We start from the raw sequence: 24,354 nt of genomic DNA, 5'->3' as shown, positions 1-24,354 counted from the left end.
ATACAAGTTAGAAATGTGTTCACCAAGCATTGTCCCAGCCCAGGGTTCCCTATTTAGAATTGAGTTCTACGGTAGCACTTTGGAAACATCGAGAGATCAACCAACCCAAAGGAATCACTGTGTCTCTTGAACTAGTCCTTCATAAAAGCAAGGCTTGGCTATGACATTAGAAGCTTAAAATATCAGACTGATGCCACTCATCAGCAGGAAAAAAAAAAAAATGACATGCGTCTGAAACTTAACTGCACCCAGGGAACTCAGCACCCAGTCTATATCCGTGAATGGTTGACACTTTCATAGGCTGATGCTCTGGGTACCAACCACAGTGGTGAAAGCAAGTTTACATGTTGGAACAGACTCGGATGTGTTTTGTCTTTTCATCAACACACCTGATACTGCACCCTCTTCATGGGAGGTTTTTTTTTAATTAGCTCCAGAAGTAAGATTGATTTCACTTGAATTTTGCTGTAAATAATTTTTCCTGGTACAGGGCTTGGTAGTGAATGATGGAGAGAGATGGGAAAGAAGACAGAGGAGATGACTTAGGGGAAAAAGTGATTTTTAACCAAAAGTGATCATTAAAGCTGATTTTCTAGAAGGGAGAGAACTGGGCCTCTGTTGAAAGAAATATCCTGAAGGTCATTTTGGTTGTGGAAGTCCCATTGAGTTACAGTAGGTGAAAAAGACTTTGGGGTTGTCATAAAAGCTTGAGAAAGGTCATGGGACCCTGGAGAGGAAAGACTGGAGGAGGTGGAGGGTAGAGGACAGAGAGAGATAAAGAAGGAGGAGGAGCTGGAGGGAGGAAGGGAGGAAAGAATGGAGAGAGATTACACACTGGGGCCAAAGAGAAAAACACCCAGTGAGAAATCCCCAGACACGGTAGAGGATATTTTAATAAGGATGACATGCAGCAAACAGCCCCTGTTTTTATGGTGCTGTTGTCCCTTCTCTGCACCCCCAACACCCAGGAAAATAATATGGTGCTGGCTGTGGCTTTGTAAAAGGCTGTGGAAGGGTCTGTGGGCCACATGGGACAAAGCAGGAGGACAGAGAACTGCAGCTGCAGAAGTGGGGAGGGTGCAGGCAGGAGCGATGGATGCTGAAGAGGCAGCCAGGGCAGCAAAGACGGGGGACTTCTACCTGCAGCGGAGTCCCTGTCTGCCTTCTTCTTCCCCAGCAGCCTTGCTTGGGGAGATTCCCTCCCCATATCTGGTCCAACCTGGCCAGAGGGCACAAGGGCATCAGCAGGGCAGCTTCTGTGACTTCTACAGACCCTCTCTGGGTCTCCAGGAACAAAGTAGATAGCCTGGTTTCCCAGCTTCTCTGTTCCTAATTTGCCCTCTGGGACTCACAGGTCTTAGGCTCAAAGGAAAATGAAATGTTTGCTTAAAATGGGAGCACACAAGGTGAGGGTGTCTGTTCTGAAACCTTAACTGGACAGAGACTGGGTATCTTCAAGATTCATAAGCTGTCTAGCTGTAAGTTCATTTTAGTAGCAGACCTCACAAGTATTTGAGGTCAAAACCCTACCATATGTTTAAAAAAAATTTTTATACCATGTTAATAAAATATTCATTTGCTTGGAAAGAATTTAAAAAAAAAAGGACCAGGTGAACAGAGCCTCCTGGGCAACTCCACCACGAATTGCTAACGAGCCCACATCCTGCCAGCTCTCTGCAAGATGGTACTTCCTCTTCAGTAACCTGGCTTCCTCTCCCTCCTCTGCTCTCTCACTCCTCCTCCTCAACACCTTCCTCTCTGGGGTTTCTTGCTCCTCCTGAAGCTTCCTAACCCTCATCGCAGACTGTTCGAGGGGATTACCAGAGGCCCCAGTTCTACCTACACTGTGAACTCTGCCAAAGAAGAAGTGAAAGACAGCAGAGCCTAAATAAAGTGATAAAGAAGGCAGTGATAAAGTGACCCACAGGTGATGTGAACTTGAGCAAGTCCACCAGCTTTCTCTTTGCATAAAAGGGACTCTTATCCCTAGATGGCTGTCAGGCTTAACTGAGACAGAGCACAGAATCTGGGTCTAAAAACGGCTCAAGATACAGCAACTGCCTGGCCATGAGCCTGCCCTCCTGTGAGGGAGGGGGATGGGGCTGCAGAGAAAGGAAACGGAGGTCTGCAGGGTTGTGAGGCACGCACTGTCACAGCAATGAACACCGATATGCCCGAGAGCCTGTAAAGCATCCGCTGGGTTGGTTCCATTGAATCCTCACCTTAGCCCATGGAGGGAGCTCTAGATTCAGCCGCAGGGACTTCCCTGGCAGTGCGATGGTTAGGACTTTGCCTTCCAATGCAGGGGGTATGGGTTCACTTCCTGCTCAGGGGGCTAAGATCCCACATGCCTTATGGCCAAAAAAGCAATATTGTAACAAATTCAATAAAGACTTTTTAAATGGTCCACATTTAAAGGCACAAAATGGTCCACATTAAGGGCACCAAAAAAAAGAAATCCTGGGGTTTCCCTGGTGGCTCAGTGGTAAAGAATCCGCCTGCCAATGCAGGAGATTTGGGTTCGATCCTCAATCCGGGAAGATTCCACATGCTGCAGAACAACTGAGCCCACGAACCACAACTCCTGACCCTGTGCTCTAGAGCCCAGGAGGCTCAGCTACTGAGCCCACATGCCCTAGAGCCCATGCTGCTACTGCAATGAGAAGCTCACGCACCACAACTAGAGAGTAGCCCCCGCTCACTCACAACTAGAAAAAAACCTGTGCAGCAATGAAGACCGAGTGCTGCCAAAAATAAATAAATAAATAACTTAAAAAAACCCCAATGCTTGTAAAAATGAAATAAAACTTAAAATAAATTTAAAAAACTTCGACCCAATTAACAGATGAGGAAACTGAGGCTTAGAGACCTGTGAGAGCAGCCTTGCATTCCAGTGTGTCATGGATGGCAACGCAGAAGTCATTCAGCAAGATGGGCTTCAGCTGAGGTCTGCCAAGCTGCAAAGCTCTCTCTCTGAAGTCAGCCTTAAGCATGAGGCCAGCCCCTTCTCTCTGATGGAGGAGAAACCCCTTCCTTGCCCTCAGCTAACACTCTACTAACACCCCAGTCAACCCTGCTTGGCGCAAGAGAATGCTCAACCCTCTCTTACCTGGCCACAGGTGGGCAAGGTGTGTCCAGAAGGGCACAAGGAATCCAGACTCTTCTGAGGGTCACTGTCACTTTTAAAGTATTTTCTGGGTGGAGGCTTGGGCTTGGAGGATGTAGGCTTTCTCACCAAAATCTCAAAGGATTTCTTGAGTCTCAGTGGCGGGTGGCTGCCCTGGCTTGCAGGGAGGGGCAGGTTCTCCTGGGGGTGCCTGGATGAGGCCCCAGGAGGCACCCCTGGTTCCCGCCCCAGGGGCAGGCTGGGGCTGTGCGCACTGACTTCCAGGTCGGAGGGTGGCTGCTCCCCGCTGCTGCTGGGACTGCCCCCGGGGGATCCTGACATGTAGCTGCTGTCACTGCTGGAACGGATCATGACCTTCTGCGCCCGGCGATGTGGGGGTGCAGAGTTCTTGTCCCGCTCCTTCTCCAAGGTGGGCCGCCCGTGCCAGCTGCTCTCCAGCCTTTTGACACCTGCATTGGAAGCACAAATAAACTCCATTCCTGGTCTGGCTCAGGACTGCTGCCAGGGGTATGCTGCTTGCCCAGGCTGTCTGCTTCTCCCCAGAGGTCACTTTGGAGTGAAGCTCAGAAGTCTCAGGTCTGGTGTCCAGCACCAGTGACATCAGGCTGGGAAAATCATTCAAACTTTCTGAGTCTCCAGGTATAGAGATGGAGATGCATCCCCAAGGTTGCCCTTCAAGGAAGGGCTTGATGTCCTGGCTGTCAGCCCCTTCAGGGACCACCTCACCCAAGAGGCAGCCCATCTCCAATGCCTGATGGAGATGGGGCTAGAAAGACCCAGCCAATTCTGCACACAGGACACCTCCAATGGGCCATGTGAGCTCCATAGCTTGGCAGAAGTGGTCTGGTAGGGGCAGTCTGGTATCATCTCTGCTCAACTGGCCCCTCTGCTCAGCCCTGCGACCCCCCTTGCTCCCATAGGTGTGGAGCCTCCAGATGCTTCTGAATCAACATTCTGACCATGCCCCATTTCAAAGCCTGCTGGCCTTTGGGGGAACCCAAACTTCCACCCTCCGTTTCCTATCTATAAAATGGAGATCCTCATTTCAGGGTCACTGGACATTTTGAGGTTCAAAATCAAAGAGAGAAAATGTCTGTGAAGGTGCTTTGAGCTTTGTACCAAGAGGTCAGGGCTTTCATGGTGGCTCAGTAGTAAAAAAAAAAAAAAAAAAAAAAAAAACCCACCTGCCAATGCAGGAGACTCAAGTTCAACCCTGGGTTGGGAAGATTCCCCTGGAGGAGGAAATGGCAATTCACTCCACTATTCCTGTCTGGGAAATACCATGGGCAGAGGAGATTTGTGGGCTGTAGTCCTTGGAGTTGCAGAGAGTTGGACATAGTGACTGAACAACAATAATCAAGAGGCTACCTTTCTTTCCAAAAATGAGGATGAAGCAAGGCCAGAAAACCACTGTGCCTTAAGCAGACTCTCCTCTTCCTTTTCTTCCTATGCAGCCCTTCCTCCTGGTTCTGAGCCCCGCTCTGAAACTTCCTCATATTCTGAGCACTAGGGCCAACCACACACCCTCCACTGACCCTTCTTTGTCTCTAGTAGTAGACGATGTCCCTTGCCTAGCATCACAGATCAGAGGAGCGGGAGCAGACTTAGGCCCAGGCTCTCGCTCAAATGTCAGCACATTCTGCAAGTCCAGGAGCAACAGGGGAGTCCCACAGGTGAGCATCTCAGACCTCAGTACAGAACCAAGGCCGACCAAGCTCATAATTCAAATCGTCTTTAGAGAAAAAGCTTCTCTTTTGCTTTTTCCTGATCATAAAATAAAAATGCATCTTTGTTTAAAGTCAGCTGCAGAAAGGAAGAAATGAAAGCAAAAATTCACCCTCAGCCTATCAGAGGTAACCGCTGTCAAACTTTTTTTCTCTGTCCTCCTCCCTTGAGCATAGAAGCATGTTGACTGGGTGGAAATGGGAGAACACCACTGAAATAACATTCTGGGTCCTGTCCTTTTGTCTGGATACTTTCCAGACTGTGCAACATCCTTGTGAATATCAGTGCTAAAGTCTGCACATTATCCCATAATATGGACATTCCACAAAGACCTGGCCAATGCCCACCTGCTGTACATTGGAGTTGGCCAGCCTGGTGCCCACCCCAGATCATCTGTGCACTCTGTGACTGATCTGGGGTAAGGGAGCCTCTCAGGGCCCCACATTTTTCTAAAAATATGCATAAAAGTCATATGGGAAGATTCAGGGAAATAGTGTATTAAATAGTATGCCTAACATGATTAGAACTCAATACATGTCAGAAACTCTATTAATAGATATTACTCTTTCTAAGGAACCTATTATCATGGGCTAGTGGTTGAAATCTCAAATGTCTATAGGGACAGAGGTGAGACAGGCAATCTGGTAAATTAAGATAACAGGGAATGGTGAGAACTGTAAAGAATTAGAGAAAGTTTGTGGATTTAAAACAATTCAAATTCAGACGATTTTAAACTCTTGTGCCTCCGAAACAAAGTAAAATGGGACCCCAATTTAGCTGGTGGACTGCTAGTTTCAATCCTTATCTATGAACCAGGCTCATCTGTGATGACTACTATGTGTTCCTGGGGTAGAGAGTAAGTTAGTGGCTAGACTCAAAGCTTTCTAAGGAGACAAAGATGCTGCAAATGCAAGTTCACTGTCTCCTTACCTTCTAGACTCCACTGGTGCCGCTCCTTTCCAAACTTAACGTTCTCCACAGCCTGGGCCACAGCTTCTTTGAGCTGCTGTTCAGAGACCTGGAAAATATACATCACCTCCTCAAGCAAATAGTGGGAACTTCTGCATCAGGTTCTGAGTCCTGTACCAGTTCCCTAGCCGGGCCCCTGGATTTTGCTATCTTTTATTCACACCCACTCCACAAAGAGTTGACATTCCCAGAAACACCCTGGGCATCAGTGGTTCCCTAATTTGGACAAAGTCCAAACTCAGTCAATAAAGGGATTCTCAAGGTGGCCACTCTGAACTTCCCAACCTTCTTTCCACTACTTGGTGCCAAACTAGGCAGAGTAACCATTTGTGAGTTTATCTCTGGGGAGTTCTTCCACACTTAACGCTGCCATGACAGCATCATTGCCTTCATTACCAACAAGGATGTCATAACTGTAACCATAGTCATCTTATTGTCACAAGTAATTAATCACCTTCGAGTAATAGTTAAAAGTATGAGTTCTGGAGCAAACAGACTCATATGCAAGTCCCAGTCCCCTCATTTTGTAACCACACACTCACACACGGAACTTAAGCGTCTAACCCTCAATATTTTCCCTGCAAAACAGTGACAATAATAGAACCTACTTAACAGTAAAATCAGAGGGTTTTTAAAAAGAACTTTTTGGGCACTGAAAGCACAAGAAACAAAAGAAAACAAAAGCAGATAAATTGGACAATCTCAATATGAAAATATTCTGCATATCAAAGAACTATGACACAAATTGGACAGAAAACATAGATACAATTGGATGACAAAAAAGAAAAAGATAGATAAAAAGAAAGAAAAAGAGACAAATCGGATAACATCAAAATGAAAATGTTCCATGTATCAATCAACAAAGGGCAAAATCAGCAGAGTGAAATGGGACTCACAGAATGGGAGAAGGCTTAGGCAAATCAGATTCCTACAACTCAACAGCAAGAACAATCAAACCATCCAAGTAAAAATGGGCAAAGGATTTGAATAGATATTTTCCAAAGAAGACAGACAAATGGCCAATAAGCATGTGGAAAGATGTTCAACATCAGTAATCATTAAGGAAACGCAGATCAAAATCAAAAGAGAACTTCCCTGGTGGTCCAGTGATTAGGAATTCCCCTTCCAAAGCAGGGGGTAGAGGTGCTAAGATCCCACATGTTTCAAGGCCAAAAACCAAAACAAAAAAACAGTATTGTAACAATAGGAAGCAGTATTGTAACAAATTCAGTAAAGATTTTAAAAATGGTCCATATAAAAAAAAATCTTAAAAAAAACTCAAAAACACAACAAGATATAACTTCACACCCATGAGGATGGCTAGGTGGTCCAGTGGTTAGGAATCAGCCTGCCAATTCAGGGAACACAGGTTCAACCCCTGGTCTAGGATGGTCTCAATCGCCTCAGGGCAACTAAGTCCATGGGCCACAACTGCTGAAGCCCGCACACCTAAGAGCCCATCCTCTGCAATAAGAGAACCCTGTGCACTACAACTAAAGAGTAGCCCTTGAACAGCAACAAAGACCCAGTGCAACTAAAACTAAAAATCAAGTCATTAAAATAAACAAATAAACAAAAAGTGACAAGTGTTGATAAGGATATGGAGAAACTGAAACACTTGTGTGTTGCTGGTGTGAATGTAAAATGAGACAGCCAAGATGGAAAACAGATGGCAGTTTCTCAAAAAATTAAAAATAGAATTACCATATGATCCAGCAATTCTACTTCTGTGTATTACCCACATAGAATGGAAAGCAGGGACTCGAATAGGTATTTGCACACCCAGGTTCATAGCAACAGGATTCACAATAGCCAAAAGGTGGGAGCCACCCAAGTGTCCATCAACAAATGAAGGGATGTGCAAAATATGGCCTCTATATACAATGGAATCTTATTCAGCCTTAAAAAGAAAGGAAACGCTGACACAGTCCATAGCACAGGTGAGCCTAATGGACACCATGCTAAGTGAAAGGGCCCAGTCACCTATGACACCACTTGGATGATGTATGCAGAGTTGTCAAAATCAGAGAGCAAACAGTGGGAGCTCTGGGACACGGTGGGAGACAGAAAGTAAGTAGAAGAGTCATCTCCAGAGGGGGGTATGAGGGTTGTTTAAGGGGTAGAGAGTGTCACTTTGGCAAAATGAAGAGTCCTGGGAATGGCTGATGGTTATGACTGCAAAACAAATGTGAATGTCCATCACACCACTGGACTCCATGCTTCAAAATGGCTAAGATTGGGGACTTCCCTGGTGGTCCAGTGGCTAAGACTCTGTGTTCCCACTACAGGGTTCCATCCCTCATCAGGGAACTAGATTCCACCCACAACTAAGAGTCTGCATGCCGAAACAAAGACAGAAGATCCCACGTGTTGCAATTAAGACTCAGTGCAGCCAAATAATACATAAATATTTCCTCCAGTGTGCTTACTGTCAGTGCTCACTAACTAAGCAGGGCTGCATTTGAAGCCTGCCACACAGGCCTGTGTGGATCTTACCCACCATCCCCTTCTCTGTCCTACTTCTGCTGGGAGTTCAGAAATCCACTAATTAATAACATAGGCTATCATGGGGTTAAATCCTAGCCTCTCCACTTCGTAGCTCCACTATTGGGCACGTGCCTTTTCCCTTCTAAGCCTCAGTTTTCTCATCTGTGAGATGGAGGGGAAAATCATACCAGCTTCAGAGTTGGACAACAACTAAATGCCATTGTGTATGTCAGGTCTTTGGCAAACCCACCTGGAACACATTGAGTGAAGTAAAGACTGATGGTGATTATCACCAGGATCCCCAAAGTCATCACACCCATGCCCATGGCTGCACTTCCCAAGTTGTGCTCCCACCTGCATCTCACTTGCCAGCCACTCAGTTCAGTTCAGTCGCTCAGTCATGTCTGACTCTGTGACCCCATGGACTGCAGGACACCAGTCTTCTATGTTCATCACCAACTCTCGGAGCTTGCTCAAACTCATGTCCATTGAGTTGGTCATGCCATCCAACTATCTCATCCACTGTCATCCCCTTCTCCTCCTGCCCTCAATCATTCCCAGCACCAGGGTCTTTTCCAATGAGTCAGTTCTTCGCATCAGATGGCCAAAGTATTGGAGCTTCAGCTTCAACATCAGTCCTTCTAATGAATATTCAGGACTGATTTCCTTTAGGATTGACTGATTTTATCTCCTTGCAGTCCAAGGGACTCTCAAGAGTCTTCTCCAGCACCACAGTTCAAAAGCATCAATTCTTTAGCACTCAGCTTTCTTTATAGTCCAACTCACACATCCATACATGACTACTGGAAAAGCCATAGCTTTGACTAGATGGACCTTTGTCAGCAAAGTAATGTCTCTGCTTTTTAACATGCTGTCTAGGTTGGTCATAGCTTTTCTTCCAAGGAGCAAGCATCTTTTGATTTCATGGCTACAGTCACCATCTGCAATGATTTTGGAGCCCAAGAAAATAAAATCTCTCACTGTTTTCATTGTTTCCCCATCTATGTGCCATGAAGAGATGAGACCGGATGCCATGATCTTCATTTTTTGAATGTTGAGTTTTAAGCCAACTTTTTCACTCTCTGCTTTCACTTTTATCAAGAGGCTCTTTTTTTTCCTCTTCTCTTTCTGCCATAAGGGTGGTGTCATCTGCATATCTAAGGTTATTGATATTTCTCCCAGCAATACTGATTGCAGCTTGTGCTTCATCCAACCTGGCATTTCTCATGATGTACTCTGCATAGAAGTTAAGTAAGCAGGGTGACAATATACAGCCTTGACGTACTCCTTTCCCAGTTTGGAACCAGTCTGTTGTTCCAAATCTGGTTCTAACTGTTTCTTCCTGACCTGCATACAGATTTCTCAGGAGGCAGGTAAGGTGGTCTGTAAGGTAAGGTGGCAGGTAAGGTGTATTTCCACCTCTTTAAGAATTTTCCACAGTGTGTTGTTATCCACATAGTTAAAGACTTTGTCGTAGTCAATAAAGCAGAAGTAGATGTTTTTCTGGAATTCTCTTGCTTTTTCGGTGATCCAATGGATGTTGGCAATTTGATCTCTGGTTCCTCTGCCTTTTCTAAAGCCAACCATTATCAGTCTTAAAGCTAACTGCCTGCTAGCCTGTCTAACTAAACACCCTACAGTGCCTCCATCTTACTGGTCCCCAATTGAGATCATTCTTGTTGAGTTCTGCCCCAAGGTCACAGGTGTTAGGCCTCCTCAGAAGTGGAGCCCAGAATCAAGGTCACCTCTGAAGCTGACTGAGCCCCTTTGGCTTTGCCAAAAGCCTCCTGATCATCACTAACAAGCTTCCTGACTCCCAATTAGGCAAAGATGCCCACTCCAGTAAACAACCTATGGCACCCCAACCAATCACCTAACACCAACCGTCCAGCAGAAATTTTTTTTGTCTTGAGGCTATAAAAATTGACTGTTAACCCACGGAAACTGTAGGCCCCTCCTGGTCTGCCAGATCTGCCTGGATGTTGGCCTGCTGTGCTCCCATTGCCCACATTATCTCTGCTCTTTGTTCTTAAAACACTCACTCCCTTCTGAACTGCTCTGTGTCTGGAAATTCTTTTCCAACTCGAGCTTGGACTGCCTCAACAATTCTCTTTCCTCCCACGTACACTCCCTTCTCCAGTTCTCTGTTCTGGCTGTGGTGTTGCCATCGCTCCATCTTCCAATCTAAAAACACACCAGTCCTCCTAGGCTCCCCTCTCTCTTATCCCAAACCTAATCAGCCAATAGATCTCTTTTTTTCCCCCCAACATCTGGGAATTGAAGATGGTTTTTAAAATCCTTGTTGCTGGTCTATTTCATTTATTTATTTGTTTATTTTTTGGCCATGCCACGAGGCATGTGGGATCTTAGTTTCCCGACCAGGGATCAAAACTGTAGCCCCTGCATTGAAAGTGCAGAGCCTTAACCACTGGGCTGCCAGGGAAGTCCCCAACCAGCAGATCTTGTTGATTCTTCCCATGTTGCCTCGTGCTGCCCCTTCTGCTCTATTCTCCTCCCACATCTGCTGTTTAATTTAGGCCCCATCATCTGTTTCCTTCCTCTGAAAAACTCCAACTCCACCTACTCCATCCTGTCCTCTGCAGAGCAATCAAAGGGTAAGAAGAAAAATCTGAACATGTCACAGCGAGAGCTTCAGACTCCCCTAGCTCATCACCACCCACAGAAGGCAAACACCTTAGCATACTGTGGAAAGACCTTGGCATGTGACCCCAATGCCTCACCAAACTTTCTCAACCCTCTGCTCCCGTCTCTGCACCTCAGTCCAGAGAACCTACCCCTCCCCCTCCACGGCAGGTGACTTCACAACTTTGCAACTTAACTCTGTGTCCCTGCTGCCTGGAATGACCTTCCACAAAGTCTTTGCCTGGAGAAAACTAACTTCTGTAAATCTTGCTTTTATCTAGCCTTCCCTTCCGTATACCTGTGTTCTTATAGTACTGACCATGCAATTTTGCAATATTGCAATGATTTCTCTGCCAGTCTTGTGGGAATGTAAGGATCTGGAGGGCAGGACTGTGTGCTATGAGCTCACTCACTCTCCCTGTGTGCCCAGCACTCAGCTCCAGAGAGTCACATAGTGGGGACCTGCTGGATGCATGGATGAGTGAATCTCTTCTACCTGTTAACAGAAACTCTGGGTCTATGTTTTCCAGCCCTCAGGCCTGTAAATCAGCTACAAGAACCTCCCTGAGCTAATGCCAAGTGCCTCGGTGTCCAGGAGCTTGCATAGGACTTATGCTGCAGAAACTTGTTAGTACAGATGTTTGGTTCAAACTCAGTTAACAATGTCTGCATGTTCATCCACTTCTTGTTCCCATGGGAATCCTGCGAGAGTGGGCCTGGGAGGGAGAGGGAGTCACCTGTGGGTCCGGATGGCGGCTAACCATGATGGGGATGGGACCCGGGTTACAGTGACTCAGGATGGCATAGACTTCGTTGAGTGTCATGCAGTGAACGGGGGAGTCGTTGATCTCCACCAGCTCATCGCCGCATCTGCAAAAGGTAGCAACAGGGAGCCGTCAGGCAGCTCATTCACAGGGCATGTGCACGACTGAGTCCCCAAGGTCCCACTCCTTCCTAGGGTACGTGATGAAGCCCCAAATTCACAGCACTGACCAAAGCAGCTCATCACACACCTACTTCATGCATGACCACAAAATGGGAGACGGTGCATCCCAGAGTGGGGCAACATTCACCACAGTTTGTAACTTTTTTCTGCCCTTGTCCATATAACTTAAATTCAAATGAGATGAAGGGTGTAGTTTAACCAGTGTAATGGATTAACCAATTAACCACAGGTGAACTGATCACGTCCTCTCTTGGGCCTTCTGTGTTCCCATATGCAGAATATGTAAGGGAATGAACGAATGGGATGTGCTAAAAGGTAGAGAAGAAATCACTGGTTGAGGTTCTTATAAAAAGAAATAAATTGGGAAGGCAATGGAGTTCATTCTTATAAGGCAGGAAATGGCGGGGGGGAGGGGAGATGAGGTAGAAAACAATAAGGCTGCTTCGATAAACAGGGAATTTGTACAAACCAATTCCCTTGCTTCACACATGAGGAAAATGAGGCAGAGAGGGTGAAATTATCTCCTCAAAAAGACCTCACTTAAGGACTAAAACCTTTTTCTGTTAAGTGCCACATAAATATTTTAGACTTTGCAGACCATACCATCTCTATTGCAACTCTGCAACTCTGATATCATAGCATAAAAATAACAGCCTTAGAGAATATGTAAATGAATGAGTATGGCTTTGTTCCAATAAAACTTTATTAAAAAAAAAAAACAGATGGTGGGCCCTCATTTGCCATCCTCTGCCCTAGATGGTTATCAGCAGAGCTGGGACTGAAATTTAGGTCTCCTGACACTGACTTCATGGTTCCTGCTGCTGTGATCAGCTGCTTCTTTCTTCTACATTGCTAATGCAGAGCTGGTCCCCCTTTCCCCTTCTTGCTAAGAAAGCACACATTTTCATTGCTGTAAAAGACCATCGCCAGATAGCACCTGATGCCAAGGAAAGTGAAAGTTTTCAAAACAATCCATACTCAGCTCAAGTCTAAGAAGGAAGACTGTCTCAAGAGATTTGGACTAAAACCATCACTCTGACTGAGCCACTCTGTCCCAGGTGACAGCACAGCAGCTCAGTCAATCAGACATCACCCTCCTGCCTAGGATAGCAGCAAACCCATCATTAATTCAAGCCTGTACATACTATAGTGATAGGAAAACCTTTAAAATATGGCCAAACTCTGCTGATTTAGCAAAACCCAAACTCAGTAGAGAAGGTATACATGAAGATATATTATCTGGGATACATATAAATATATAGCATATATTGCTATTGTTTAGTAGCTAAGTCATGTCCGACTCTTTGCGACCCCATGGACTGGAGCCCACCAGGTTCCTCTGTCCATGAGATTTCCCAGGGAAGAAAACTGGAGTGGGTTGCCATTTCCTTCCCCAGAGGATCTTCCTGACCCAGGAACTGAACTTGACCCAGGAATCTCCTGCGTGGCAGGCAGATTCTTTACTGCTGAGCTACCAGCAAATATCATATGCTCGATGAGAGAAGATAAACCATATATGAATGTGGAACTGAGTATTCTAACAAGTTAAACTGGAATAAAATGTTATTACTAGACTCAAATAACTTGTTGAAAATAAAATTTAGATTTTTACCTCTCTTAGAAGTTATTTGTAAAAAGACATATGTGAAATGCCGAAAAATCTTTTGTTTGTGCTACCAAGAAATGGAGTTAATACTACTGATTCACTCAGTAAGCTTTTTTTCCCACATAGACTACACAGGCAAACCTCCTTGAACCTCCTGTTTATGTCACTATATAATCAACATCAGTTACATCTGAATTGAAGTGTGTTCACTTCATGTTTTCTGTTTCTGGCCATTATTCTCTGAAAAAATATTTCTTACATGATGACGTGCATACAAATTCCCCAGGATCTCCTAAAAATGCTGGTTTCAATTCAGTGAGTCGGGGAGGGCCCTGGAATTCTGCATGTCCAAGGGATTCCCAAGAGATGTCAATGCCGCTGGTCCAGGAACCACACTTTGAGGATCAAGGCTCTGAGCTATCGCTGGACAATTCTGAAGATCTCATCTTCCGATCAATCTCTTGACACACTAAGGAATTCCTTCCCTAAGATCTTTTCCGAAACATAATCAGGACATACCGCAGTCGACCGTCCAGATGTGCCACGGATCCTGGAGACAGTGTGTGAACGAAGATGCCGGAAATGCACTGGAAATAAGGGATGCTGCATAGTCCGATGCCCAGCCCGACACCAGCCTCTGGAAGACAGAACAAGGTGGAGGCTGGGGCTTGTGACTGCACTAGACCAGGTCTGCGCTGGTCTGTCAGGGGCCCAAACTAGTCCTGGGTTAGCTGGTGTCTCCTATTGATCAATGCATTCACTACATGCATAGTCGCAGAGCATCACTGTGAACAGGCACTGCTTGGGGGTCAGAAACTAGTGACCAAGGCAGATGAGGATGCTGAGATCAAATAGGGAAAGAGAAGGAAGGAAGACATCGAGGGAGAAGGAAAAATGGGAAAAGGAAAGGAGGAAGGGACAGATGGAGGGAGGGGAGGAAGGAGGAAAGAGGGAAGATGGGAGGCAGGGAAGAAGGAAGGAGAGCAGGCCAGGTTGCAGAACCAACGAGGCGGCCAGCCAATACAGCTGGAACATAGCTTATCATGGAGAGAGTGCCCAGAAGTCCCTCAAGGATTTCCAATTGCAATTAGCAGAGAATCAATCAAGGAGACCAAACCAGTCAATTCTAAAGGAAATCAATCTTGAATATTCACTGAAGCACTGATGCTGAAGCTGAAGCTTCAAATATTTTGGCCACCTGATGCAAAGATCCAACTCACTGGAAAAGACCCTGATGCTGGGAAACATTGAGGGCAGGAGGAGAAGACAGTGACAGAGGATGAGATGGCTGGATGCCATCACCAACTCAATGGACATGAATTTGAACAAACTCTGGGAGATAGTGAAGGACAGGAAAACCTGGTGTGCTGCAGTCCATGGTGCCACAAAGAGTCAAACACAACTGAGCAACTGAACAACAACAACAAAACTACAAAGGCCTGCAGGTTCTTTCTCTCTGTCCCCACCAAGGGCTCCAAAACCACTTCTCACCCTGCCCACCTTGCTGCAGCCACACTGGCCTTCCCTCTCTCCCAACAATCTGGGCCGGCCGCCTCCTCTTCACCCTCCAGGTCTCAGCCTGGCTGCACTCTGGCGGGGAGGGGCTACTGAGCCCATCACTGTCAGCATCCACCCCGAGTGATGAAGGGACTGGATGTTGATCTTCAAATGTCTGAGTGTGAGAGCATCTCAATTCTCTGTTGCAAGTAAGAAAAAGATCCCAGAGAGGGCAAGTGACCTATCCAAGGTCCCAGCAGATTAGCCACAGAGTTGTAACTCCTGGTCTTGTGTGTGTGTATGCATGAGAGAGAGACCTGTGTTTGCTTCATTCTGTTTTATTTTAACCACTGCACCAGAACACACTGACTGAATTGACTGAATTTGGATGCTGTGTCCTGGGTTTCTGTTAACAAAGCCCTAGACCCTGGGGCTAAACAATAATCATAAAATATTGGAAAATCATAAACAGACCTTGAGGACAATCATACGGGTACCAAGGGGGGAAGGGAGGTGGGATAAACTGGGAGACTGGGATTGGCATATATACACTGTGTATAAAATAGCTAACTAATGAGAACCTACTGTAGAGCACAAAAACTCTACTCATTGCTCTCTGGTGATTTAAATGGGAAGGAAATCCAAAAAAGAGGGGGTATATGTACATGCACAGCTGATTCACTTTCCTGTACAGCAGAAACTAACGCGATATTGTAAATCAACCGTGTGCGTGCTCGGTCGCTTGGCTGTGTCCGACACTTGCAACCCCATGGACTGTAGATGGGATTTCCCAGGCAAGAACACTGAAGTGGGTTGATATTGCCTTCTCCAGGGGATCTTCCTGGCCCAGGGACCAAACCCACGTCTACTGCATTGGCAGGTGGATTCTTCACCATCTGAGCCACCTGAGAAGCCATAAGGCAACTATACGCCAACAACAAAAATCTGTTTAAGGACAACAACCCGGCCTGATTCCCCCTAGGAAAGTCTGGGAGACAGCTCAGAAGTGGGGGGTCCAGTCAGAGGGTGGAGGAGGACAGTGAGGCCCCGGGAGGCAGCGCCTGCCTACCTTTCTTCAGCGACACCTCCACCAGGATCCTGTCGTTGGGCTTGGTGCTGCTGGCGGGCGCCCCGGGGCTCTCCAGGACGAAGGGGCCGCAGTCCTTGGTGATGCAGGTGCTGGAGCTCAGCGAACGGCACAGTGGGGGCGACAGGTGGCTGCCCAGGGAGCGGGGGGCCGTCAGGCGGGTCCTGACCGTGAGGGTGAGCAGCCCCTTTTTGGCTTGCTGAAACAGAGAGGGTCACAGCTTCCAGCAGCAGCTCAGGGCAAGGCTGACATTTTCTTTATTGCTGTTTTTTTTTTTTTTTTTTTTTTTTGTGAATAACAGTAGCGGAAGAACATGTTTTTGAAGAACATGTAGCAGAGTGTGTGTGTGTGTGTGTGTGTGTGTGTGTGATATGGAAACCTGTATATACATATGCAGTTGTTTAGTTGTTCAGTCACGTCTGATTCCTGTTTAGTTGTTCAGTCATGTCTGACTCTTTGGGACCCCATGGACTGTAGCCTGTCAGGCTCCTCTATTCATGGGATTCTCCAGACAAGAATACTGGAGTGGGTTGCCATTCCCTTCTCTAGGGGGTCTTCCTGACTCAGGGATCAAACCTGTTTCTCTTACATTGACAGGGGGATTTTTTTTACACCATTGAACCACCAGGGAAGCCCAAGTATACATATACATGATATATATTTCTATGTCTGAATATGGATATGATATCTTATATAGCACATATATTCCCAGGTGAAAGTGAAAGTTGCTCAGTTGTGTCTCTTTGCGGTCCCATAGACTATACAGTCCATGGAATTCTTCAGGCCAGAATACTGGAGTGGGTAGCCGTTCCCTTCTCCAGTGGATCTTCCTGACCCAGGAATCAAACTGGGGTCTCCTGCATTGCAGGTGGATTCTTTACCAGATGAACTATATGGAAGCCCATTCCCAGGTGGCTCAGTAGTGAAGAATCCTCCTACCAATGCAGAAGATGCAAGAGACACGGGTTCAATCCCTGGGTCCGGACAATCCCCTGGAGAAGGAATTGGCAACCTACTCCAATATTCTTGCCTGGGAAATGCCATGGACAGAGGAGCCTGGCAGGCTGCAGTCCATGGGGTCACAAAGAACTGGACACAACTGAACATGTGTGTGCAAATACCACATATATACATATATATGCCAAAAAGATAGTCTTGAACTAACTAGTCAGAGACTCAGAAAATACCTTTCAGTGACTATCTTCAAAACTTAAAGCAGATTGTAACAGAAATACACAGAACGTTTTGCTGCTGCTGCTGCTGCTAAGTCACTTCAGTCGTATCCGACTCTGTGTGACTCCATCCCTGGGATTCTCCAGGCAAGAACACTGGAGTGGCTTGCCATTTCCTTCTCCAATGCATAAAAGTGAAAAGTGAAAGTGAAGTCACTCAGTCATGTCTGACTCTTCGTGACCCCATGGACTGCAGCCTACCAGGCTCCTCCATCCATGGGATTTTCCAGACAAGAGTACTGGAGTGGGGTGCCATTGCCTTCTCCGCAGAACGTTTTGAAACAGTGTTATAAACCTTAGATAGTTGATGTGGCCTCTGACAACAGTCCTGACCACACTGTGATTTCCTGAGTGAGGCCTCTTTTGGGCACTGTGCCAAGATTGGTGTCAGTGGGGTGCCCAACGCAAAGGAGTCCACTGTTCAAATGTGTAGGTTTGAAGTAAGTAGGGTGATGTTGGGAGCTCGATTCCTTTGTCTGGAGGCCCCAACATTTGGCCAGAGAGGGACAACAAACGGTCACCTTGAACTTCTGTAAAGCATCCTGATGTGTCAGTCCAGCCATTGATTCCCCATTGAGTTCCAGAATTTCATCACCTGTTGGGAGAGGGAGGAGGGAGGAATCATAGCTGAGAAGAGTGTGGCCCCCACAGGGGGCGTTACCCCCACCTTAAACTCTAGTGCCCTCCCCCACCCCCTGTCCAGCTCTCTGTGTGATGCACAAACCACCACAGAGCACATTACTCACCCAGGTCTCTCCCACTGAGAGGCAGGCAGGGCAGCAGGGCTGGACCTTCTCTGGCCCCTCTTACAGTCCAGGGTGGGATCCAGAGTACTTAGCCAAGGCCTGGCCCAGTCGGCTCCCTGTTTACCTCCTGGCTTCACCTCTTCCCCTCCAGCTTCAGCCCCTCATACCGCCCTCTCCCCTGGACCATTTGCTGAAACATCATACACCTGCCTTTCCACTGTCATCTGTGAAGCTCTGTGCTTGTTTCCATGGATCTTCTCAACTACAACATGTGTCTCCTATATTTTTCAGCTACCATCTTTTAATTTTTTGCTGCACTGGGTCTTTGTTGTGGTCCACAAGCTTTCTTTAGTTGCCATGAGTGGGCTTAGTTGCCCTGTGGCATGTGGGATCTTAGTTCCCCAGTCAGGGATCGAACCCGTGTCCCCTGCATTAGAAGGTAGATTCTTAACCACTGAACCACCAGGGAAGTCCCAGCTACTGCCTCTTAACCTCTCAGTCTCTTCCGATTTTGTGCTCTTGGGGTACCTGGCACCTCCCACTCTCAGAGCTCTCATCATCCCAGTGGTCACTGATAGCCCAAGAGTCCCTCCCTGAAGATGGGGCTTTGTAACAGCAGACGCTGTACCCCGAGGGCCAGTTCTGGGTGAGGCCTCCCTAGTACTCACTAAATGTGGGTTGGATGTGATGTTTCCAGAATGCCATGAAGATCCTGTCTTACAGAAGACGAAAGTGAGCTCAGAGAAGTCTGAAGTTCATATGGTAAAAAGAATTAGGACTGGGGGCTTTTTACGCCAAGTCCTGTCTCCACAACACTAACACACCTAAGAGAAGAATTTTTTCTGTATCCAGAAATCCATTTTTATGTGCACAGAAAATCACTTTCTCCCATTCATTCAATCTATTCAATACACCAACAGACAGCACTGTCTCTGTTTTGTTTTTTTGTTTTATTTTTGTTTGACCACACTGCAAGGCATGTGGGATTTTAGTTCCCCAACCAGGGATTGAACCTGTGCCCTCTACTGTCGAAGCACAGAGTCTTAACCACTGGACCCCGAGGGAAGTCCTCTGCTTTTGTATTTTTAACATGACTTTCTGGCCTGATTTGCTGTTGCTGAATCTGCAGTCACTTAATTATGGGTCCATTATATGTCTATTTCTGCTTTATTGACTATGCCAAAGACTTTGTGTGGATCACAATAAACTGTGGAAAATTCTGAAAGAGATGGGAATACCAGACCACTTGACCTGCCTCTTGAGAAACCTGTATGCAGGTCAGGAAGCAACAGTTACAACTGGACATGGAACAACACACTGGTTCCAAATAGGAAAAGGAATACGTCAAGGCTGTATATTGTCACCCTGCTTATTTAACTTATATGCAGAGTACATCATGAGAAATGCTGGGCTGGAAGAAGCACAAGCTGGAATCAAGATTGCCGGGAGAAATATCAATAACCTCAGATATGCAGATGACATCACCCTTATGGCAGAAAGTGAAGAGGAACTAAAAAGCCTCTTGATGAAAGTGAAAGAGGAGAGTGAAAAAGTTGGCTTAAAGCTCAACATTCAGAAAACTAAGATCATGGCATTTGGTCCCATCACTTCATGGCAAATAGATGGGGAAACAGTGGAAACAGTGTCAGACATTATTTTTTGGGCTCCAAAATCACTGCAGATGGTGACTGCAGCCATGAAATTAAAAGACACTTACTCCTTGGAAGGAAAGTTATGACCAACCTAGATAGCATATTAAAAAGCAGAGACATTACTTTGCCAACAAAGGTCCTTCTGGTCAAGGCTATCGTTTTTCCAGTGGTCATGTATGGATGTGAGAGTTGGACTGTGAAGAAAGCTGAGCACCGTAGAATTGATGCTTTTGAAGTGTGGTGTTGGAGAAGACTCTTGAGAGTCCCTTGGACTGCAAGGAGATCCAACCAGTCCATCCTAAAGGAGATCAGTCCTGGGTGTTGATTGGAAGGACTGATGCTGAAGCTGAAGCTCCAATACTTAGGCCACCTCGTGCGAAGAGTTGACTCATTGGAAAAGACCCTGATGCTGGGAGGGATTGGGGGCAGGAGGAGAAGGGGACGACAGAGGATGAGATGGTTGGATGGCATCACTGACTCAATGGACATGGGTTTGAGTAAACTCTGGGAGTTGGTGATGGACAGGGAAGCCTGGCATGCTGCAATTCATGGGGTTGCAAAGAGTTGGACACGAATGAGCGACTGAACTGAACTGAACTGATAGACAGTCCATCTTTTTTTCTCTGGTTGTTTTAAATACACTTTTTCCTTTGTCTTCAATAGGCTAAATTTTAACTAGGATGTATTGGGGTGCTTCCTCATATTGAAGTTCTGGGCTTTGAAATAATTCTAGAATATTCTTAACCATGCTCTCTTACTTATCACTCCCCTGCTTTCATGATGCTCTTTCTTTCTAGAATTCTCATTAGATTATTCTAGACCGTCTCAACCTCTTTTCCTTGTTTCTCTAGTACTCACCTTTTTTTCTCCATTGCTCTGTGTGGCCTCCTGGATAATTTCCAGCTCACATATTCTCCTGACAGTTGCATTTATCTGCTGTCTAACCCATTCACCAAAGTTTGTTTGTTTTTAAATTTCAATGGCTTTACTTTTTTTAATTTCTAAGTTATTTTTTCACATTTATCTTTTCACTGTGTTCTATTCTTTCCTTCTTGTTTTTCAGTTACTTCTTTTATTTTTTTTCAGCATATTATACACTGAGAAATAATCACCACAATATTGTTGTTGTTCAGTTGCTAAGTCATGTCTGATTCTTTTTGACCCAATGGACTGTAGCACCCCAGGCTTTCCTGTCCTTCACCATCTCCTGGAGTTTGCTTAACTCATAATCTAGTTAATATTAGTCACCACACCTGGTTACAAGTTTTTTTTTTTCATTGTGATGAGAAAACTTTCAAGATCTACTATCTAAAGAGGTATGTGGTTGTCAAAGCAGTGGAGGGCTGGAAGAGGGAAGGAGTGGGAGTTTGGGATTGGCAGATGCAAACTAGTATATAGAGGATGGATAAAGAGGAAGGTCCTACTGTACAGCACAGGGAACTATACTCAATATTCTGTGATAAGCCATAATGGAGAAGAATATGAAAAAGAATATAAATGTGTATCACTGAGTCGCTTTGCTATACAGCAGAAATTAGCACAACACTGTAAATCATCTATACTTCAATAAAAAAAACTTTTAAAAAGCTCTACTCTCTTAGCAGCTTTCAAACGCACAATATAAGATTATTAACTAAAGTCACCATGATTGATTCATTTTATAACTGGAAGCTCATGACTTTTGACCACCTTCAGCAACCACCCATTTAGTCTCTGAATCTGTGAGTTCAGGTTTTTTGTTTTGTTTTTAGTCCACATGTAAATAAGATCATGTACTGTCTTTCTCTGTCTGACTTATCTCACACAGCACAATGTCTTCAAGGTCCATCCATGTTGTCCTAAGTGACAGGATTTAATTCTTTTTATGGCTGAAAAGTTATAGTCTTTATTTTCAACCCATTTTCAAGGGGAGCTTGTTTACTAGTGGAACTCCCATAGCCCTCAGACTGCTTTTATTTTTTCCCTTTCTTTCCAGTAGGCATCCAGGGATCTCAGGGCTGGTTTAGGACTAGTTGTAACATAAGCTCGGTGGTGTGGAAGTCCTGAGACCCAGGTTCTGATGGGAAACCTGCAGACTCACCCAGATACAGGCTGATTCTTTGTTTTCTTGAGGGAGATGTCTTTCCTCCACCCAAGAGCTGAGGACAAAGTTATATTTCCTCCTTGCTTTCCTCACCTTGCTGGCTCATGAGCACAAAGGCTTTCTGCAGGTTCTCAGAGGTTCCCAGGGCCCATGGCCACCTCCCCTGTCCCTGTGTGGGCATCAAACCCCAGCCCCTGGGCCTTATGCCATAAGCAGCTTCCTGTGCTATTGACAGGGACAGAGTGAAGAGACAAAGTAGGTGATTAAATAGTTAATCCCACTAGGGGACTGTGAGTAGAAAAAATACTGGAGAGCCTGTCAGCTAATGATTACTTAGGAAAGCAGGTTTGCTTAACCACAGAACCAAGTGGGCCTGTTTAGCAACAAAACCATGCGACAGAAGCCGGAGACATGCCCCCAAACAGAAAAACAACAGTGGCGTGAGCCCCACATCCTGCCCAGTGAGCTCAGTAAGTTAATAATCCCTAGGACACGCTCTCTGCACACATGAGAAAGAGTAATGTGTGGACCTAGCTTGGCCTGTAGGGACAAGAAAACATGCCTGGCCAACCTGGAGGAGGAGCTGATGATGGACGCATGACGTCTACTCAAGAAAGAGAAAGAAGGTCTTCTTCTCCCCACGTTTCCGTATTATAAAACTGTAGCCCTGTAAATTCTCAGGGTGTGGTATTTCTCATCTGCCCACCTAGAGAACTCATCCTATTCTAATAAACCACTCCTTACCTACTACTTTGTCTTTTCACTGAATTCTTTCTGTGCTGAGACATAAAGAACAATGGTACCAGAGCTTTTTGGAGCCCTGGAAACGACACCAGTCAGTTTCACTATCACATCATCAACTCCTGGGAATGTCATACTTGAGATTAAGTGATTTCTTTGTGTCTGAAAAGCTGGGCGTTTCCATTTCTTTCTCTAGAGTTTGAAAGTGCTGTTTTATCCAATGTGTCTGTGACAATAAAAGAGGTGGGGAGAATACTCAAATCAGCTTGACATGTTCAGTTGCTAAAACTAGAGGAGAAAAACAAAAGGCTCAGTTCTCATCCTTAGAAGATGCCTAGTTGAGGAATGAAAACTCACAAATTAAAAAAATAATCACAATATAACTAAGTGCATGATGAAGGAAGGATTTATAAAGGACATACTTCATACTTCACTACTCATTCTTCATTACACAAAATCCTGAACTTGTCTTCAAATTATTAGAAGGTCCATCCCAAGGGAGCCACGGAGCCCAACTCTGGAACCCCCAGTCTTTATTCCTTATTTGGTCATTTCTGGTGGAAGGTGATTAGCCTCGGTTTTGCCATATAAATCTTACACAATCATTTTTTTGCAAGGAGAATACAGATAAAATATTATTAGCCTTGATCTGGACACAATAGTTTTGTTGCACCTGTCAACTACAAATTGGCACCTGCCAAGGGCATCTGCCATCTGCCTCTGTGGAGATTGAACCCTGTGCTGCTGCAGCTGTTGACTTTTGACACACCCTGAAGCGAGTCCAGCGTAGAGAGTGAGGCACTTTGAGCTCCAGGGAAACTGGTGGAACAGATCTTTATAGATAGCTAGATAATTTCAGGAACTGATTTTATGACCCCAATCCTCACATTTCCTCATATCCAGAAAAGCACTAAGATTAGCTCTTAGTGACATTAGCTCCTCGTGACTAGCAGAAAACCTCTTGTAAAGTAAGTGCTTGATTGCACTGAATGCCGCCTTCATCAAAATCTTATATACTGACCTTCCCCCACTACCTGTTTGGAGCAGTCTCTCAGAACTATGTAAGGTGCTGTCTCCTGGGCTGCAGTCCTCATTTTGCTCCAAATGAAACTTAACTCTAACTCTCACATTGTGCATCTTCTTTTTTTCAGTTGACACAATAGATATATTACCTGTGAATTCAAGGCCTTATTCTTTCTTCTTTAATTGATTAATTCATTTATTTTTGGCTGTGCTGGGTCTTCGTTTCTACATGGGCTTTTCTCTAGTTGCCGGGGGCCACGGTCTAGTTGTGGTGCGTGGGCTTCTCATCGTGGTGGTTTCTCTAGTTGCAGAGCATGAGCTCTGGAGTGAGAGGGCTTTCATAGCTGTGGCACATAGGATTAGTTGTTCCTCAATATGTGGGATCTTCCCTGACCAGGGATCGAACCTGTGTCTCCTGCTTTGGCAGACAGATTCTTTACTGCTGAGCCACCAGGGAAGCGCCTCAAAGCCCTATGCTTAAGCTTCACTTTTGAAAGAAGTTACAAAATGGGATTCAGTTAATTATCTGAGGCTATAATCAAGGACTGCAAACTAGCTGACTGTCTTTTTCACCGAGCTGTTACGATTGCTATGAACTAAGGGAGACAAAAACCTGGAAAGCAAATCCATGAAGCTGGTTTCTCCTGGCCAGTTTAGTTCTTCCTCCACCTTTTATTCAAACACAGAAAAGTTCAGCAGATATAAATCAGAGTCTCAAGATTCTGATCCACTTTCCTCTTTTTCTCTCAGGGACTCCTCTGCAGGCCTCTGGATTCAGTTATTCTTCTAA

The 24,354-nt window shown here is 45.6% G+C and overlaps 1 protein-coding gene across 4 annotated transcripts in view; it reads right to left on the bottom strand.

Annotated features, from left to right (window-relative positions):
- Positions 1–24,354, bottom strand: part of IL16 (interleukin 16) — a 170,308-nt gene that overhangs the window by 77,518 nt on the left and 68,436 nt on the right. For all 4 annotated transcript variants that reach the window (XR_010659102.1, XM_065906139.1, XM_065906140.1 and 1 more), the window contains 6 exons: positions 17,841–17,914; positions 16,070–16,286; positions 14,023–14,140; positions 11,689–11,821; positions 5,783–5,870; positions 3,110–3,576 (listed from right to left, as the gene is read on the bottom strand). Coding sequence is in view for 3 of the 4 variants with exons in the window: in XM_065906139.1 (XP_065762211.1) it covers positions 3,110–3,576; positions 5,783–5,870; positions 11,689–11,821; positions 14,023–14,140; positions 16,070–16,286; positions 17,841–17,914 (1,097 nt within the window). In the remaining variant the exon portion in view is untranslated. The remainder of the gene's footprint in view (positions 1–3,109; positions 3,577–5,782; positions 5,871–11,688; positions 11,822–14,022; positions 14,141–16,069; positions 16,287–17,840; positions 17,915–24,354) is intronic.

Source organism: Muntiacus reevesi, chromosome 15, assembly GCF_963930625.1.
Source record: "Muntiacus reevesi chromosome 15, mMunRee1.1, whole genome shotgun sequence".
NCBI lineage: Eukaryota > Metazoa > Chordata > Mammalia > Artiodactyla > Cervidae > Muntiacus > Muntiacus reevesi.
Note: the sequence above shows the minus strand (reverse complement) of the source record. Positions and strands in the feature narration are given on the sequence as shown.